This window comes from Physeter macrocephalus, chromosome 16 (assembly GCF_002837175.3).
Source record: "Physeter macrocephalus isolate SW-GA chromosome 16, ASM283717v5, whole genome shotgun sequence".
Taxonomy (NCBI): domain Eukaryota; kingdom Metazoa; phylum Chordata; class Mammalia; order Artiodactyla; family Physeteridae; genus Physeter; species Physeter macrocephalus.
This window is the reverse complement of record NC_041229.1, coordinates 61,302,367-61,320,299: the sequence shown is the minus strand read 5'-3', so window position 1 is coordinate 61,320,299 and position 17,933 is coordinate 61,302,367. Positions and strand designations below refer to the sequence as shown.

The 17,933-nt window shown below is 39.6% G+C and overlaps 3 protein-coding genes across 3 annotated transcripts; all 3 read left to right on the top strand.

Moving 5' to 3' along the window:
• Positions 1-1,202: 1,202 nt before the first annotated feature.
• Positions 1,203-2,620, top strand: LOC102979737 (hemoglobin subunit epsilon-4-like). Its single transcript, XM_007102997.2, is given in 4 exon segments — positions 1,203-1,294; positions 1,419-1,641; positions 2,493-2,514; positions 2,517-2,620. Coding segments are annotated over 4 exon segments (441 nt in total).
• Positions 2,621-6,356: 3,736 nt separating this feature from the next.
• On the top strand, positions 6,357-7,703 carry LOC112063602 (hemoglobin subunit beta-1/2-like). Its single transcript, XM_024118627.3, has 3 exons — positions 6,357-6,485; positions 6,614-6,836; positions 7,455-7,703. The coding sequence occupies exons 1-3, from the start codon at positions 6,394-6,396 to the stop codon at positions 7,581-7,583; spliced, it is 444 nt and encodes a 147-aa protein (XP_023974395.1). The 5' UTR covers positions 6,357-6,393; the 3' UTR covers positions 7,584-7,703.
• Positions 7,704-14,386: 6,683 nt separating this feature from the next.
• LOC102976944 (hemoglobin subunit beta-1/2) lies at positions 14,387-15,751 on the top strand. Its single transcript, XM_007102992.2, has 3 exons — positions 14,387-14,524; positions 14,653-14,875; positions 15,494-15,751. The coding sequence occupies exons 1-3, from the start codon at positions 14,433-14,435 to the stop codon at positions 15,620-15,622; spliced, it is 444 nt and encodes a 147-aa protein (XP_007103054.1). The 5' UTR covers positions 14,387-14,432; the 3' UTR covers positions 15,623-15,751.
• Positions 15,752-17,933: the final 2,182 nt, after the last annotated feature.

Below are 17,933 nucleotides of genomic sequence, written 5' to 3'. Positions count from 1 at the left end.
AGTAGTAGAAATTCATCTATAATCATTATATAATCATTCATCTATAATATACTGAATATATTGTGTTGAACTCCTTAAATCTCCATGTGTAAATACACATGGAGATTATTTATTATTATTATTATTATATATATTTGTAAGATTGATCTCAGGGAGAAACAAACAAACGAGCTTTCTGGAGGTCAAAATGTAGGAAAACAAATTCTGAAATAAAGAAACAAAATGAACCATTTCCTCTCCCACTACAAGTGTGCCTTTTCTAGTCCTGTAAATGCTTATTTGGATGCATGAGACCGAAATACCTTAGATCACAGTGGCAGTGGTGTGTGGAGTACTGTCAGTGAAGATTTCCTCTGCCTGATTAGATATGAAGAAACATTACACACAGCCAGAGAGTGTGGATTCAGCACACAAGAGACAACTCCATTCTTTCATAGCCATTGCCAAGGAGAATTCTAATACTCTCTTCACTGAACACAGGAACACCTATTTCCCCAACAGCCAGTTGTGTATTCTCTGATACAAATGCATAGATACATGCATTGGCCAGAGACACTTGTCCATATAATCAGAGTGAAAAAAATTATTCAGGCAAGTGCATATATTATTGGTAGAACTCAACAACAATGGGGTGATGCTCAATTTTTCTCTAAATTACCCAGTTCTTACCTATCTTATTTCTAAACAGATTCTGGATTGAGGTCTTTTCCCTTGGTTACAAGAACTATAAAATTATGAGCCCCATATAAGCTTTAGAAGCATTGGTAACCAAGAAGAGCTGTGACTTCTTCTATACCCTGGCTGAAGAGCAGAACAATGTCTTGTAAACACCTGATACAATGCTCAACAGAGTTCTAATTGTTACTCTTCCTAATTCTATTTATGCCTTATGGTCAATTCAGGGATGGTGACAGGGAGCCTGAGATATGAATTGCATGGTAGATGGTAGGAGAGAGGATAGAAGAATCCCCCCTGATAGAGCCACCCAACACTATCAGAGACACAAATGTCCATCTAGCCGACCCTCCCTTGCCCAAGTCCCATCCCTGGTGGTGACAACCCACCTTTGAAAAATAGTCTCATTTTATTGGGAGAAGTAAAGGCCTGGGGAAAAGAGATGAGGAGTAAAAGGCCATGCAGAGAAGCAGCAGCACAGACTTGCTTCTGGCCCATTAGTGATCACCAGTAAGCTCCCAGACACCATGGTGCATTTTACTGCTGAGGAGAAGGATGTTGTTGCTAGCCTGTGGACCAAGATGAATGTAGAGGTGGCTGGAGGTGAGAGCTTGGGAAGGTAAGCACTGGACACAGGTAGGACAGGGCGTAGAAAGGCAGAAATTTTTCCAGAAAGACGGATTGGTCAGGTTTCTTACATACTCTGACTTCCCATCTGCTCTGTGACTATGATCATCCCATAGGTTCCTGGTTGTCTACCCATGGACCCAGAGGTTCTTTTACAATTTTGCTAACTTATACTCTGAGTCTGAGATAATGGGCAACCCTAAGGTCAAGGCCCATGGCAGGAAGGTGCTGACCTCCTTTGGAAATGCCATTAAACACATGGACGACCTCAAGGGCACCTTTGCACATCTAAGTGAGCTGCACTTTGACAAGCTGCATGTGGATTCTGAGAACTTCACGGTGAGTTCTGGGCATGCTTGTGCTTTGTTCTTTCATCCAGGTATCTGTGCTGTGGTTACAGTAGGGAACACAGGTACTTAAGTCTTATCCTATGGAGGTATTTTTGGGAGGTAATATTTCAGGAAAAAGCTTGATTTTGGTAGTTAGGCTGTTCCTAAGGTCAAAGGTAAGACCAAGTAGAGTAATTAATTATGCTATGACTAGTGGAGGCCACTGGCCATCTGATATTTCTTTAAAAAAATGTCGTGAAGAACACTGGCCAAAAGTGAGCTAAATAGTTTGGCCTGGAGAATACAAATTGAGCCAGGGAGAAGAACACCTTGCCTTTGATAACCAAAATTTTCTATAAAAATCGATGAACACATTTCTGCATGGTTCTTGAGCTTTGAACCAGGAGTAAGCAGGGCAAAGTAAGAGCGACTTTTTCACGGTTTGCCCCTCCTCCTCTCAACTCCAGCAATGATGAAATGCTCTTGTATACAAAGCACTGGATTCTTTGTCAAATGGGTGTCCAAACAATTTGAATGTATGCAATATCTGAAGACTTAGACTACGCATATCAAGCCCCAGCACTATAATCCTACTTTTAAAAAAGGAGAGAAGCAATCCATAGCAATGCTCTGGGGTCGGAAGTTGGCAGGGAAAATGAGAGAAGGATAGAACACAATGGGGGTTCAGGGCTGGGAGTCTCTGAAGCCAATGTCAAGCATATAATGATGCACTTTTGTGGGAGCATGACAATGAAAGTTGCTCAACCTCTTATCAAGAAGGAAATGGATGTTATATCTATTTGCTGTAAGGGCAGCTTGAGACCTTCTGTTCACTTTGCACTATCTTCTTTTTATCCCCAGCTCCTAGGCAACATGATATTGATTGTCTTGCAACCCACTTCAGTGAGGAATTTACCCGAAAGACACAGGCTGCCTGGCAGAAGCTGACAGAATCTGTGGCTAATGCTCTGGCCAACAAGTACCAGTAGTTGCCTGGCCAACTATGTTGGTGCCTACCTGAGGGCCCTGGGTCCCAACAGTCCATCTCCTGAAGGTGGAGGGAGAGAGCCCTGCCTCCAGACTTAACTCCTATATAATACAAATAAAATAAAAGTCATGCTCTATAAGGAATATCCTTGTATTTTCTCTCTGTCTTTATCTTTTATAAGATGATTCAGCTAAAAGAAAGCACTCCTATTGGAATGAGAATATTAGAGATTGAGAGTTTGGGGATGATAGAGAAGGGACCCTTATAAGATTCTACAGGGTAAGAGTGGCTTCAATGGGTAATTACTCCTAGGAAGGGAAACGAGACTCTTGAGTTGGACAAGGTCTTTAGAAAAAGGAAGGAAATGGAGTTACTCTTGAGAGATGCAAAATGATTATTGATAGTGAGTTGTTAGGACAAAAAGTAAGGGACCTGTATAGGCTGTTATTTGTATAAACTCAGGATAGAGTTCTTTTTGGACTATAGCTCAGTTCTATTTAATATAAGAAACATATTTTTAGCCACTATAATACAGTGAAGATGGTACTTTTTAGAGACCCAGTTAAGGACTCTGCTCTCAACTTTTTCCTAGCATCTTCAATGGTACTAATGAAGGCAACATCCCTAAAGCATATGAACTGACAGCTTTGGTTTGAATCTGTCATCACCTGGTAGCTCTGTGACCTGAAACGCACTTCTAATTCTATTGGTAGAGATAAAGGCCATTTATGAGGGAAAATGACAAATTCAAGAATCAGCATGCCAGGTCTAATTGACAGAGGAGAAACAGGCCCATTAAAAGCAGTGAGGTGGTATAAAATTAGAGAATCTGCTAGAGAGACCAGAAAAAGAAGGAAAAGAGGCTATTGTTGCAAACAAAATTACCAGTGAGGTTTCTTGCACACCAGAGTGACATAATGAATAGAGTATTTTAGGGAAATTGATCCATGTGTGGGCATAGACTTGACAAGGCAGAATCTACCCTGAATCTGGGCACAGGAATTTGCTGTGAGTATAATGAAGTGATAGGTAAAAGACTAAACTTGACAGGAGCAGTGGAACTAAGATAAAAAATCAAATAAAGGACCACTGTGGCAAAGATGCTGCAGGACTTGAAACATAGTGAAATAGAGAGTGGAGAAGTCATGGATGATAGCCAGGTTCCCTGTCTAGTGGATGAAAAGAGGAAATCTACTGGCAGAAGAAGAAAAAACCTACATGTCTCTTACTTAGAGCTGGCAATGGGCATAGCCACCTTTGTAAAAATCACTTCAAATTTCTGTACTGAAATCCCTGGCATAAAGTGAAAAGCCAGGGCTTTGGGATTAACAGACAAGGTCAAATTATTGCCCCATTGGCTTAAAACATTTAGTTAACATTTTTCAGAATTAATTTCATTGTTTGTAAATGGGATAATTATCCCTACCCCACAAATACATTCCAAGGTTTCAAGGAGATATTTGTAAAGTGCATTGTCTGTCATTTTTGAAAAGGTAGTGGTAGTGGTTTATATGATGCATTATGATCTGTTCCTCTGTGCCCTGTTTCATTGTATATCTTGAACTGATTGCCTTATTTCTGAGCTTCAGAACTAGATATCTAACTATTTGCTTAATATCCCATTTTGGATTACTCAAAAGTACAACAAATACAGTATGCCCAAGACTGAACTCCTGATCTTTTCCTAATTTACTCCTGCTAACTGACGCTTCTTTTTGTGTTCCCCTTCTTAATGACTATCACATCATCAATTGCTCAAGCCTGAAAATAGAGATGTTTTTACTTCCCTCCCTAATACAATATCATCCTATTTGTCTCTCATTTATTTTACCCCCAAGTCCACTGAAGCCAAAATAATACAAATCAAATAATGCCACTTGAGTCCTTGAATTTTTCAAGTTTTATTTGACTTTCAGGTTAAAGAAAAAGAAACTGTAACATAGTGTAAAGATCGTTCATAGCAACTTCCTATCATATAACATTCCCCCCTTGTCATCTGAATCACAATCACACTGTCCGTCTTTCTGTATATAAATCACATAATTTGAATTATTATCTCTGGTAATTTTTAATCAACATTATGTTGTGCAATTAATCTGTATTACGGCATGTGATACAGATTCTTTTCATTGTTTTGTAATATTTCATTCTTTTACCATATCATAATTTATCTATCCCACTAAAAGAGGAACAATTAAGTTGCTACTGAATTGAGATTCTGAGGCATATTGATGTTACAAGCATTCCTGTACGTGTCTTTGGATGCACACAAACAAGCATTTCGGTATATCTAAAAGTATAATTGCCAGGTCATAGGTGCTGCATATATTCTGCTTCAGTAGACACCACCAAATATTTTCTTTTTTTTTTTTTTTTTGCGGTACGCAGGCCTCTCACTGTTGTGGCCTCTCCCGTTGCTGAGCGGACGCGCAGGCTCAGCGGCCATGGCTCACGGGCCCAGCCGCTCCGCGGCATGTGGGATCTTCCCGGACCGAGGCACGAACCCGTGTCCCCTGCATCGGCAGGCGGACTCTCAACCACTGCGCCACCAGGAAAGCCCTACCAAATATTTTCAAAAGCAATTATACTGTTTTACACTATCGTTAGCAAAGTATAAAAACTTTTCTTTATCTACAGCCTTGCGAAATTTTGGAATTGTCAATCTCTCCTCTTCTTTATATTCTTTTCCGTCCTCCTTCCCTTTCATTCCATTATTTTCCCCTCTCTTACTCCTTCCGTTCCCTCCCTTCTTCCCTCCTTCCTTTTTTCCTCCCTCCCTCCCTCCTTCCTTCCTTCCTTTCTTCCTTCCTTCCTTCCTTCTTTCCAGCTATGCTGGTGGGTATATATTTGTATGTCATTGCAGTATGATTTTGAATTGAGAAAAGAGTGAAATTCACTTTGAATCTTCATTCCTGGGTCCAACTCCACTTTTTTCTTGAGGACCCAGCTGTAGAAATTTCTGCACTTGGCGTTTTCCCAGAAACACTGTCAGACTTTAACAGGCTGAATAAGATAAATCTTGTTTGCAATTCCTTTGAATTCTCCCTTTAGTCACATCATACATTTAAGTACTTATGCAATAGGTATCAGATATTTTTCTTATTTCTCATTAAATTGTTCCCATTATAATCTATGCTCGCCAAACCTATTTCAGTAGGTGGTAGAGAGACAATATTTATTATTTTTCTTTCACTTAATGGACATTTATTTCAATGAAGGGATGGGAAAAGAAAGAATTTTGTGACCCAAAGTATTATAAAAAGGAGAAAGAAAGTTAAATCCATGGCAAAATATTTATCCACTCCAACTACTTATAAACATATCTAGAAACAAAGTGAAGCTCCATATAGAGTTAACTTGATAAAATTTTTGCTTTCTAGGTCTTAGTTTTCTTATGTTTGAATTGAAAGAGTTAGATGGGTTAAAGTGTAAGATACATTCCACAATGTTGACTAAAACATTTATGCATAAATGAGACTGGCAGTATATTTATAGAAGCTACTGATGAAGGAAATCAAGCTGGGAGGTAAGTACAGGGAGAGCAGGGTTTCTGAGTCCCGACACGCTGGACCAGACAATCACAGATGAAGGGAAGTGAGGAACGAGAGTGCATCTCACATTCCCCGAAACCAATGAAATTGTGTTGTGCCCTGGGCCAATCTGCTCTCAGAAGCAGGGAGGGCAGGAGGCAGGGCTGGGCATAAAAGGAAGAGCAGGGCTAGCGGCTGCTTACACTTGCTTCTGACACAACTAGCAAATACACAAACAGACACTATGGTGCAGCTGACTGCTGAGGAGAAGTCTGGCCTCACTGCCCTATGGGCCAAGGTGAACGTGGAGGAAATTGGTGGTGAGGCCCTGGGCAGGTAGGTATCCAGCTTACAAGGCAGGCTTAAGGAAGTGAACGGCATCTGGGCACATGGGGACAGAGCAATCCCCTGAGATTCTGACAGGTGCCGACTGCCTCCGTCCTTTTGCTGTTTTCACCCCTTAGGCTGCTGGTTGTCTACCCCTGGACTCAGAGGTTCTTTGAGCACTTTGGGGACCTGAGCAGTGCTGATGCTGTTATGAAAAACCCTAAAGTGCAGGCCCATGGCAAGAAGGTGCTAGCCTCCTTCGGTGAGGGCCTGAAGCATCTCGACAACCTCAAGGGCACGTTTGCTACGCTGAGTGAGCTGCACTGTGACAAGCTGCACGTGGATCCTGAGAACTTCAGGGTGAGTCTATGGGACTCTCAATGTTCTCCTTCTTCTTCTTTTTTATGGTCAAGCTCGTGTCATGGGGAGAGGGCTCAATGGCAGGATGCAGTTTAGAATGGAAGAGAGGTATTGTGGTTACAGCAATATGGACTCCTCGGGACCATTTTGTTTATTTTAGTTTATTTTACCCTGTTTGCTCACAACCATCACCTCCTCTTATTCATTCTTCTTCTCCTCTGTTTGTTCTCTACGATGCCTTCTCCTTTTTTAATCAAACTTTATTTTGAGTGTCTAATTAAAAAAAAAACTTTCTTCTTTTATCCAGTTAAAAAAATGTTATCTAATATTTTCCCCTTATCTCTTCCTTTGGAAGCAAGGGAGATAAAATGTTGCATTGCTTCTTGAAATGGTTCTAAAGAATAAAAATGAAAACACGTTCTGGATTAAGGCAGAAAGAGAGAAATATTTCTAAATATAAATTCAGGCTGATATGGATGGATTCACATCAGTAGTAACATCTACACTTCAGCTACCTTTCTGCTCATACCCTAGGGACACAGTTTGGGATGAGACTTAAATACTCTAAGCTGGGTCCCTCTACTAACCATGCTCTTGCTTTTTATCTCTTCCACACAGCTCCTAGGCAACGTGCTGGTGGTTGTGCTGGCTCGCCACTTTGGCAAGGAATTCACCCCGGAGCTTCAGACTGCCTATCAGAAGGTGGTGGCCGGTGTGGCTAATGCCTTGGCCCACAAGTACCATTGAGATCCTGGCCTATTTCTTGGTGACCATTGGAAGACCATATTTCCCTAGATTCTATTTTCTGAACTTGGGGAAATAATGTCTACCCTCAAGAGTATGGCTTCTGCCTAATAAAAACTTTCAGCACAATTTCCTGATTCCTTTTACTCATTTTTTTTCCCTAAGGATGTGGGAAAGTCCCTGAAGGTCTACAGATAGGGTGCCTTTGTGTCTTATACAAAGAGGTCAAGGGAAATGAGAAGAGGAAGGGGGCCATACACAGGCAGTAATGGATGAAACTTCTATCTTAAAGCATAAAAACTGTCAAGAAGGTTTGAAATATAGAGAGGATACTGGCATTACAGGGGCTCTGTGGGAGACCTCAAACCTAAGACAGAAACTTCAGGTTAATGCTCTGATCCATTTCCAGTAATTACTCAAAAAACAATGTGCTCAATCAGAGACATAATGATTGCTCAAAGTACTGTTATGTCTCCTTTTTTCCTGCTTCTCTTGCTTGCATGCTGTAGGCAGCAATGCTATACACATCAGATGTTCCTGTTCTAAGGCATAACCTCCCTCTCGCACTTGCCCCAAAAGACCTCAAAATTAACCCTACCCTCCCTTTTGAGGTAAAGTTCAGTGCTCACATACCACCTGCTCACCTATCTTTTGACCCTGGTCTCAATGAACTTTCCAGTATTGCCTAAGGAAATCTTTCCATACCCCTGCCACCTTCACCCACTTTCCACTTTTCTTCCGATCTAGCACACTCATCCTCCATGCTGTATAAGCGTTTCTGCATATTTTGTACTATCCTACGTGACTACTGTGCCTTTTATAGTAGGTCCTCCATAGACAGTAAATGTATATTTAGTAAATGAAATAATCAATGAATGAATAATTATTTCTTGTCTTAGAATTCCTGGGAGTGGAGGACAATCCGAACAATAGACCATTGCGTAGAGTTTCTTCGTGTTAATGCACAAAGAAAGTAAACCACTGAGGAAGCATATAGGAAAATAAACCACTGATCAGACATTTGCTGTGTCATCATAGGTAGTAAAGTATCTTTGAGCATTATTTTTGTCAAATGTAACATTAGAAGGATTTCGAGAACCTTCTAACTTATATGCATTTCTTTAAATCTATATCATGTTCCCCCTGCCACCTTCACCCACTTTCCACTTTTCTTCCGATCTAGCACACTCATCCTCCATGCTGTATAAGCGTTTCTGCATATTTTGTACTATCCTACATGACTACTGTGCCTTTTATAGTAGGTCCTCCATAGACAGTAAATGAAATAATCAATGAATGAATAATTATTTCTTGTCTTAGAATTCCTGGGAGTAGAGGACAATCCGAACAATAGACCATTGCGTAGAGTTTCTTCGTGTTAATGCACAAAGAAAGTAAACCACTGAGGAAGCATATAGGAAAATAAACCACTGATCAGACATTTGCTGTGTCATCATAGGTAGTAAAGTATCTTTGAGCATTATTTTTGTCAAATGTAACATTAGAAGGATTTCGAGAACCTTCTAACTTATATGCATTTCTTTAAATCTATATCATGTTCCTGTTGATTAATTTTAGACTTACTTGACTACCTGAAACAGAACATGTTGCTTCCGTCTATAAAAAGTGTTTTTATAATAATTCTGTTTTACTACCAGGTTATAGACAATGCATTACAGTTTACTGTTTCACCACTATATTGTGAATTAACTGAAGGCAGAAGATCTTTTAAGTATTTATTTGTTTCTTCTCAGGTCATTGTACACAGTAGGCCCTGAGAATGCTTTAGATCCCAACAGTATGTTTAAGAACCACCTGGTCACATCCCAGAAGCAGAGGAGCCTCAGGAGAATTTTAGGAAGTTTCCTTTCACACTCCTGAGCACAGAAAAGTCATCATAAGAATCAGACATTAGGAGACAAAGAGATTTTCAAAGGATTAGAAGGAGGGTAAGAGAGGCTGTGAGTTGCACAATCTGGAAATGAGGAAACAAAAGTACCATTCTTCCCTCTAAATGGTCGTAAAAAATAAAAATTATAGAAAGACTTACTACACTCTCTTTTGTTCCTTCACCTCTGAAACTGGCCAATGAATCTAGACAAGAAGTTGGGCCTGAAAAATCTCCAATACTGGAGAATGCAAGAGAACATCACCGGGATAAGACTTGGATCAAGCTCAAACGATTACTCTATACTAGGTGTTGGTGTCTCCACATCGGGAGTGAGGAGCAGGTCAAGGGATGGAAGGAGACTCTGGCAGCTTGTTATATGCTTTCATTCCTTGTTAAAGTGGAGCTTCCGTAAAAGTCTAGGAGTAAAATTAATTCCTTAATATTTGATTTCAATTTTATGTGACAATTTACCCAACGGTTATTTCTATTTTCTGCTACCATGTTGCTTTATAGACTACGTTCAGTATGTGTTCATGAAGATGGGGTATGTGTGTGGAAGAAAGAGAGATGGAAAGCGAGAGGAAGCAAGGAGAGAGAGTCAGAGCCAGAGAGTCAGAGAGAGAGGGAAAGGGAGGGGAGGGGAGGGGAGAAGGAAGGCGATGAGAGAGAAAGGGAAGTAACTAATACTGTGCATTATGTTCCATAATCATTTTAAAATAAATTAATTTAATGTCAAGGGAATTCAGCATAATATTCTAGATTATCCATCTCTTGAGCCTCAGAGAAGGGCCCTGAAGGTTTGGCTTTAGGATTTAATGCCTTACATATTTGTAAACGGTTTCCAGACTGAAGCCAAGATTCTGCCTCTAAAGATGTACAGTTCCAAATTTAACCTGGGAGAGACTGTCCCTTTGCTCTTGATTTGTCAGTACCATAGCCCACTTATGAGGTAAACAAAGCTAATTCTGAATGAACATCTGAGCCCAACAGAGGAAATATTAATAAGGAAGTTACTAACTGAGACATTAACTGTTCTGTAATAGTTAGAATATAATTCCTTTATCAAAGTTATGTTTATACTGAATTTATTGTTTTATAGACAGAAATATGACTTTTTTTCCTTTTAAATGAGTTAAACCATACTGTTCTTAAACTATTCTGTGTGTATGACATCTGTTTCTATGAGTTCTGCTCTTCATGGAGCATTTTTGTTTTATTTAATTGTATTTATTTAATTTAGTTTGTTATATTTTATTTTACTTTATTATTTTTGGAAGCATGCCAAAACTGTGGTAACTAAGATACTGTGTATCTGGGAGAGGAGTAAATAATAACTGCTCTACCCAGAAAAATATAGATTAGATTGCTGAAATGGTCTACTTGGGGAATTAAAATTGAACACTAAAGCATGTACAAAAGAGTTCTAACTGAAAAGTAATTTTTGAAACAGATGATAAAACCACACATCTCAGGATGAATGTCATGATTCTCTTGAAGAAAGTTAATAATCATCCTCTTAATTATATTCAGACTAGGCCCATCTGGTATAGAACATTTGGAATTAGTTAAACTTGACCTACTAGAGTAAAGGAAAAAGAAAAAATAAACAAACTCTCTCTCGGGGACTTGTAGCATGTGTGTGTGTGCAGGGGGGGTGGGGCATTCATGTGTGTGTTTAATGCTCACTGCGGCTGGAATCAAAGTAGAGCAGACATGCTGTGGATCCCTTCACAGACTACAAATTAGCTCACAATGATGAAGGTGTCAGTGGGCCTGAGAAGTGTTCCAGAACCTTTGAGTGCTGACCTGGATTTGAGCTTGAGGTTCTGAACATACATCATTTATCACACTATTCACTCTTCCTTATATTTGCCTGGTATGTCTGAGCTTTTGATGCCTTATTACAACTTGAAGCCTTGTCCCTGCAGGGCTATGGTAATAGAAGGAGAAACCTGTTTCTCCTCTTTAATCATACTAAGTAGCAACAGTGAAACAAAGCAGCAACTCTTGTCTGGAGACTTGGATGGTGGTGGCTGCCACAGCTGTCCATACAAAAGAGTGGCTCATAGGCCATCCATGGCAGAGGAAGGCATAAGAAAGGAGACACAACTCCAATGAAGATGTTAAAAAAAAGAAAGAAAGAAGACACAATTGAAGAATTTAGGTGTATATGTATGCAACGGAATATTACCCAGCCATAAGAACAATATGGATTGACCTGGAGGGTATTATGCTTGGTTAAATAAGTCAGACAGAGAGAGGCAAATACTGTATGTTGTCACTTTTATGTGGAATCTGAAAAACAAAACAAACAAATTAATATAAAAAAAGAAAAAGAGACTCACAGATATAGAGAGCAAACTATTGGTTAGCAGTGGGAAGAGAGGAGAGGGGAGGGTCAGGATAAGGGTAGGAAATTAAGAGGTACAAACTACCATGTATAAAATAGATAAGCAACAAGGATATATTGTATAGCACTGGAATTATAGCCATTATCTTGTAATAGCTTTAATGGAGTATAATCTATAAAAGTACTAAATAAATCACTATGCTGTACACCTGAAACTAATATAATAGTGTAGATCAACTATACTTCAATTAAAATTAATTAATTAAATTAAAATCAAAAGAATTTAAGGAAACCACCTCTGAAAACAGGAAATGGTAGGGGAAGTCTTTAAGTAGGTGCTATTTCTGTCAGTCAAGACGGCAAAATTGTAGCCTTGACAATTTGGCTCTTTACAGGAAAATATAGACATATTCTATACTATTATTTAGTAAGTTCCATGAGTTTTCCATGACACAGGTTTCCTGAAAAGATATGTCCAAACTTCTCCAGAAATGGTCCTTTCACATACATATGCCTGACCTCTGATAGCAGGAGTCTGAAATAGGATCTTGAAAAGAGTACAAATGTAAAACAATGATAAAGCTAATAGAGGTTTCAGTTGAATAAAATGAAACTCAAAACCTAAAGGTCAAACCAAATGTGGGGTTGGTTTGTTTGGTTGTTTTTGTTTTTAACATTTAAAACATTTGAAAGACGTCTTTACCCAGAAGTCAACATGTAAAATTTTTTTCCCAAGGATAGAACAATAGTAAGATCCTCTTTGCTTCAACGTTCTAGAAAAGAATGAATATAAATTGAAAATGTTTAAATTCTATCTTTTTTACCCCTATAATCTTTTTTGGGCATATAATTCTGCCCTAACCTCCAGATAGCAAAACAAGAACCAAGATTTTCTTACATGTCTGAGAATAATCAGAGTGAATTTGTTCACAAGTGCTTGATGGGGCTTGGGACAGACAAAGGGTTGAGGAATCTTTATTTATCTAGCAATATTTTGGAAAATGGAGCAATGAAAGTGGGAATTTTATGTATTTCTTTGGAACAATGAGAAATAGAGACGTCCTTTTCTTCTAGTTCACCTAAAAATTATTTTAGTTGGAGTTTCAGAGCCTTAGAGCTGAAAGGATGAGAGATTTTTGTTAAATATGTGTTGCCAATGATGACAAAGGAGAGAGAAAGGTGATTCTAGACATCAAGGTGACCGAATCAGGAGATTCTAAGGTAGGAGAAACATGGTGAGTAAAAATTGTATGGCCCTTTCCTTACTGAAAGGAAATGAGAATTCAGGAAGCGGGCAAGATGCAGAAGGTAGAGATGAGGAAAAGTAGGGAAAATAACTAATAGGGACACTTGAGATCTTAGGCTGAGCTCAGAAATGCTTGCTGCTTTTGCTTTTTTCATTGAATTTTTTTAATAGTAAGAAGCAGAACTCTATACTAATAGAGAAGTTTTTCCTGCCTAAGAAGTTAACAGGATTTATTACATGGAGAAAAAAGAGGGAGAAGGAATATTGGAAAAGCTGTACATATAGAGGAATGAACTTTAGAAAAGAAGGAACAAACAAACAAAAATATAGAGAGAAAATAGAATTATGGGTGATGAATTTAAATAAGAGAAATTGTTATAAACACAGCATTCTTAGTGGCCTAGGGGAGGAAAAGAAATAATCTGAGCCAAGGTTAGAATGCCTTTCCACATTTTCACCCCTCCTTTTAAATCATGGAGAAGCTTCTCTGTTCTCCCAGACCCTTTCCCAGGTCAGTCCAGGAAGAAACAATTATATGCCTCTGTTTAGTCTTTGAAAACATTGCTTCCCTCAGGGTTACTAAAACCTTGGAGTTGTGATCAATTTTTTACTTATTTGTGTTTCTTACTACACTGAGAGATCTCTGTTCTCATCTATGGATTCCCAAACCCTAATAGAGGAACTATCTCACAGGACCTCTTGGTTCATATTTCTATTTTTCTATCATTATTTATTTGGTCATAAATTAAGAAAAAAATGAATGAGTAGATGAATGAATGAATGAATGAATGAATATTTGTTTTCTTACCAGAATGATTTAATCCCAATCAAGAGAAGAAAAAAGATACATACTTAGAACTAGGGCAGAAGTTTTATCCATGCTGTCCTTGTAATAATTTTGCATATTCTGAAGGCACAGGATATGATCCATCCATAGAGTCTTAAGTTGAATCACGGCAAATCCCTTCCACATTCTGGACCTCAGATTCTTCATTTGTGTACTAAGAAAATAGAGGAGGCAGTTTCTAAGAGATTACTACATTGTGATTCTAAAAATTGTACAAGGAAACTTGCCAAGGATGATGATTTTAGTAGCAATTTGTATTGCTGGAATGAGTGGGACCCGGAGATACCCAGAGAGAGAGCTGAAGGCCTGGAGTTAGTGCCAGGAATGCCAAGGAGACATATGGCTGTCATCATTCAAGCCTCACCCTGTGGAACCACACCCCAGCCTGGGCCAATCTGGTCACAGAAGCAGGGAGGGCAGGAGGCAGGGCTGGGCATAAAAGGAAGAGCAAGGCCAGCGGCTGCTTACACTTGCTTCTGACACAACCGTGTTCATTAGCAACTACACGAACAGACACCATGGTGCATCTGACTGGTGAGGAGAAGTCTGGCCTCACTGCCCTATGGGCCAAGGTGAACGTGGAGGAAATTGGTGGTGAGGCCCTGGGCAGGTAGGTATCCAGCTTACAAGGCAGGCTTAAGGAAGTGAACGGCAGCTGGGCACATGGGGACAGAGCAATCCCCTGAGATTCTGACAGGTGCCGACTGCCTCTGTCCTTTTGCTGTTTTCACCCCTTAGGCTGCTGGTTGTCTACCCCTGGACTCAGAGGTTCTTTGAGCACTTTGGGGACCTGAGCAGTGCTGATGCTGTTATGAAAAACCCTAAAGTGCAGGCCCATGGCAAGAAGGTGCTAGCCTCCTTCGGTGAGGGCCTGAAGCATCTCGACAACCTCAAGGGCACGTTTGCTACGCTGAGTGAGCTGCACTGTGACAAGCTGCACGTGGATCCTGAGAACTTCAGGGTGAGTCTATGGGACTCTCAATGTTCTCCTTCTTCTTCTTTTTTATGGTCAAGCTCGTGTCATGGGGAGAGGGCTCAATGGCAGGATGCAGTTTAGAATGGAAGAGAGGTATTGTGGTTACAGCAATATGGACTCCTCGGGACCATTTTGTTTATTTTAGTTTATTTTACCCTGTTTGCTCACAACCATCACCTCCTCTTATTCATTCTTCTTCTCCTCTGTTTGTTCTCTACGATGCCTTCTCCTTTTTTAATCAAACTTTATTTTGAGTGTCTAATTAAAAAAAAAACTTTCTTCTTTTATCCAGTTAAAAAAATGTTATCTAATATTTTCCCCTTATCTCTTCCTTTGGAAGCAAGGGAGATAAAATGTTGCATTGCTTCTTGAAATGGTTCTAAAGAATAAAAATGAAAACACGTTCTGGATTAAGGCAGAAAGAGAGAAATATTTCTAAATATAAATTCAGGCTGATATGGATGGATTCACATCAGTAGTAACATCTACACTTCAGCTACCTTTCTGCTCATACCCTAGGGACACAGTTTGGGATGAGACTTAAATACTCTAAGCTGGGTCCCTCTACTAACCATGCTCTTGCTTTTTATCTCTTCCACACAGCTCCTAGGCAACGTGCTGGTGGTTGTGCTGGCTCGCCACTTTGGCAAGGAATTCACCCCGGAGCTTCAGACTGCCTATCAGAAGGTGGTGGCCGGTGTGGCTAATGCCTTGGCCCACAAGTACCATTGAGATCCTGGCCTATTTCTTGGTGACCATTGGAAGACCATATTTCCCTAGATTCTATTTTCTGAACTTGGGGAAATAATGTCCAGCCTCAAGGGTATGGCTTCTGCCTAATAAAGAACTTTCAGCACAATTTCCTGATTCCTTTTACTCATTTATTTCCCTAAGGATGTGGGAAAGTCCCTGAAGGTCTACAGATAGGGTGCCTTTGTGTCTTATACAAAGAGGTCAAGGGAAATGAGAAGAGGAAGGGGGCCATACACAGGCAGTAATGGATGAAACTTCTATCTTAAAGCATAAAAACTGTCAAGAAGGTTTGAAATATAGAGAGGATACTGGCATTACAGGGGCTCTGTGGGAGACCTCAAACCTAAGACAGAAACTTCAGGTTAATGCTCTGATCCATTTCCAGTAATTACTCAAAAAACAATGTGCTCAATCAGAGACATAATGATTGCTCAAAGTACTGTTATGTCTCCTTTTTTCCTGCTTCTCTTGCTTGCATGCTGTAGGCAGCAATGCTATACACATCAGATGTTCCTGTTCTAAGGCATAACCTCCCTCTCGCACTTGCCCCAAAAGACCTCAAAATTAACCCTACCCTCCCTTTTGAGGTAAAGTTCAGTGCTCACATACCACCTGCTCACCTATCTTTTGACCCTGGTCTCAATGAACTTTCCAGTATTGCCTAAGGAAATCTTTCCATACCCCTGCCACCTTCACCCACTTTCCACTTTTCTTCCGATCTAGCACACTCATCCTCCATGCTGTATAAGCGTTTCTGCATATTTTGTACTATCCTACGTGACTACTGTGCCTTTTATAGTAGGTCCTCCATAGACAGTAAATGTATATTTAGTAAATGAAATAATCAATGAATGAATAATTATTTCTTGTCTTAGAATTCCTGGGAGTAGAGGACAATCCGAACAATAGACCATTGCGTAGAGTTTCTTCGTGTTAATGCACAAAGAAAGTAAACCACTGAGGAAGCATATAGGAAAATAAACCACTGATCAGACATTTGCTGTGTCATCATAGGTAGTAAAGTATCTTTGAGCATTATTTTTGTCAAATGTAACATTAGAAGGATTTCGAGAACCTTCTAACTTATATGCATTTCTTTAAATCTATATCATGTTCCTGTTGATTAATTTTAGACTTACTTGACTACCTGAAACAGAACATGTTGCTTCCGTCTATAAAAAGTGTTTTTATAATAATTCTGTTTTACTACCAGGTTATAGACAATGCATTACAGTTTACTGTTTCACCACTATATTGTGAATTAACTGAAGGCAGAAGATCTTTTAAGTATTTATTTGTTTCTTCTCAGGTCATTGTACACAGTAGGCCCTGAGAATGCTTTAGATCCCAACAGTATGTTTAAGAACCACCTGGTCACATCCCAGAAGCAGAGGAGCCTCAGGAGAATTTTAGGAAGTTTCCTTTCACACTCCTGAGCACAGAAAAGTCATCATAAGAATCAGACATTAGGAGACAAAGAGATTTTCAAAGGATTAGAAGGAGGGTAAGAGAGGCTGTGAGTTGCACAATCTGGAAATGAGGAAACAAAAGTACCATTCTTCCCTCTAAATGGTCGTAAAAAATAAAAATTATAGAAAGACTTACTACACTCTCTTTTGTTCCTTCACCTCTGAAACTGGCCAATGAATCTAGACAAGAAGTTGGGCCTGAAAAATCTCCAATACTGGAGAATGCAAGAGAACATCACCGGGATAAGACTTGGATCAAGCTCAAACGATTACTCTATACTAGGTGTTGGTGTCTCCACATCGGGAGTGAGGAGCAGGTCAAGGGATGGAAGGAGACTCTGGCAGCTTGTTATATGCTTTCATTCCTTGTTAAAGTGGAGCTTCCGTAAAAGTCTAGGAGTAAAATTAATTCCTTAATATTTGATTTCAATTTTATGTGACAATTTACCCAACGGTTATTTCTATTTTCTGCTACCATGTTGCTTTATAGACTACGTTCAGTATGTGTTCATGAAGATGGGGTATGTGTGTGGAAGAAAGAGAGATGGAAAGCGAGAGGAAGCAAGGAGAGAGAGTCAGAGCCAGAGAGTCAGAGAGAGAGGGAAAGGGAGGGGAGGGGAGGGGAGGGGAGAAGGAAGGCGATGAGAGAGAAAGGGAAGTAACTAATACTGTGCATTATGTTCCATAATCATTTTAAAATAAATTAATTTAATGTCAAGGGAATTCAGCATAATATTCTAGATTATCCATCTCTTGAGCCTCAGAGAAGGGCCCTGAAGGTTTGGCTTTAGGATTTAATGCCTTACATATTTGTAAACGGT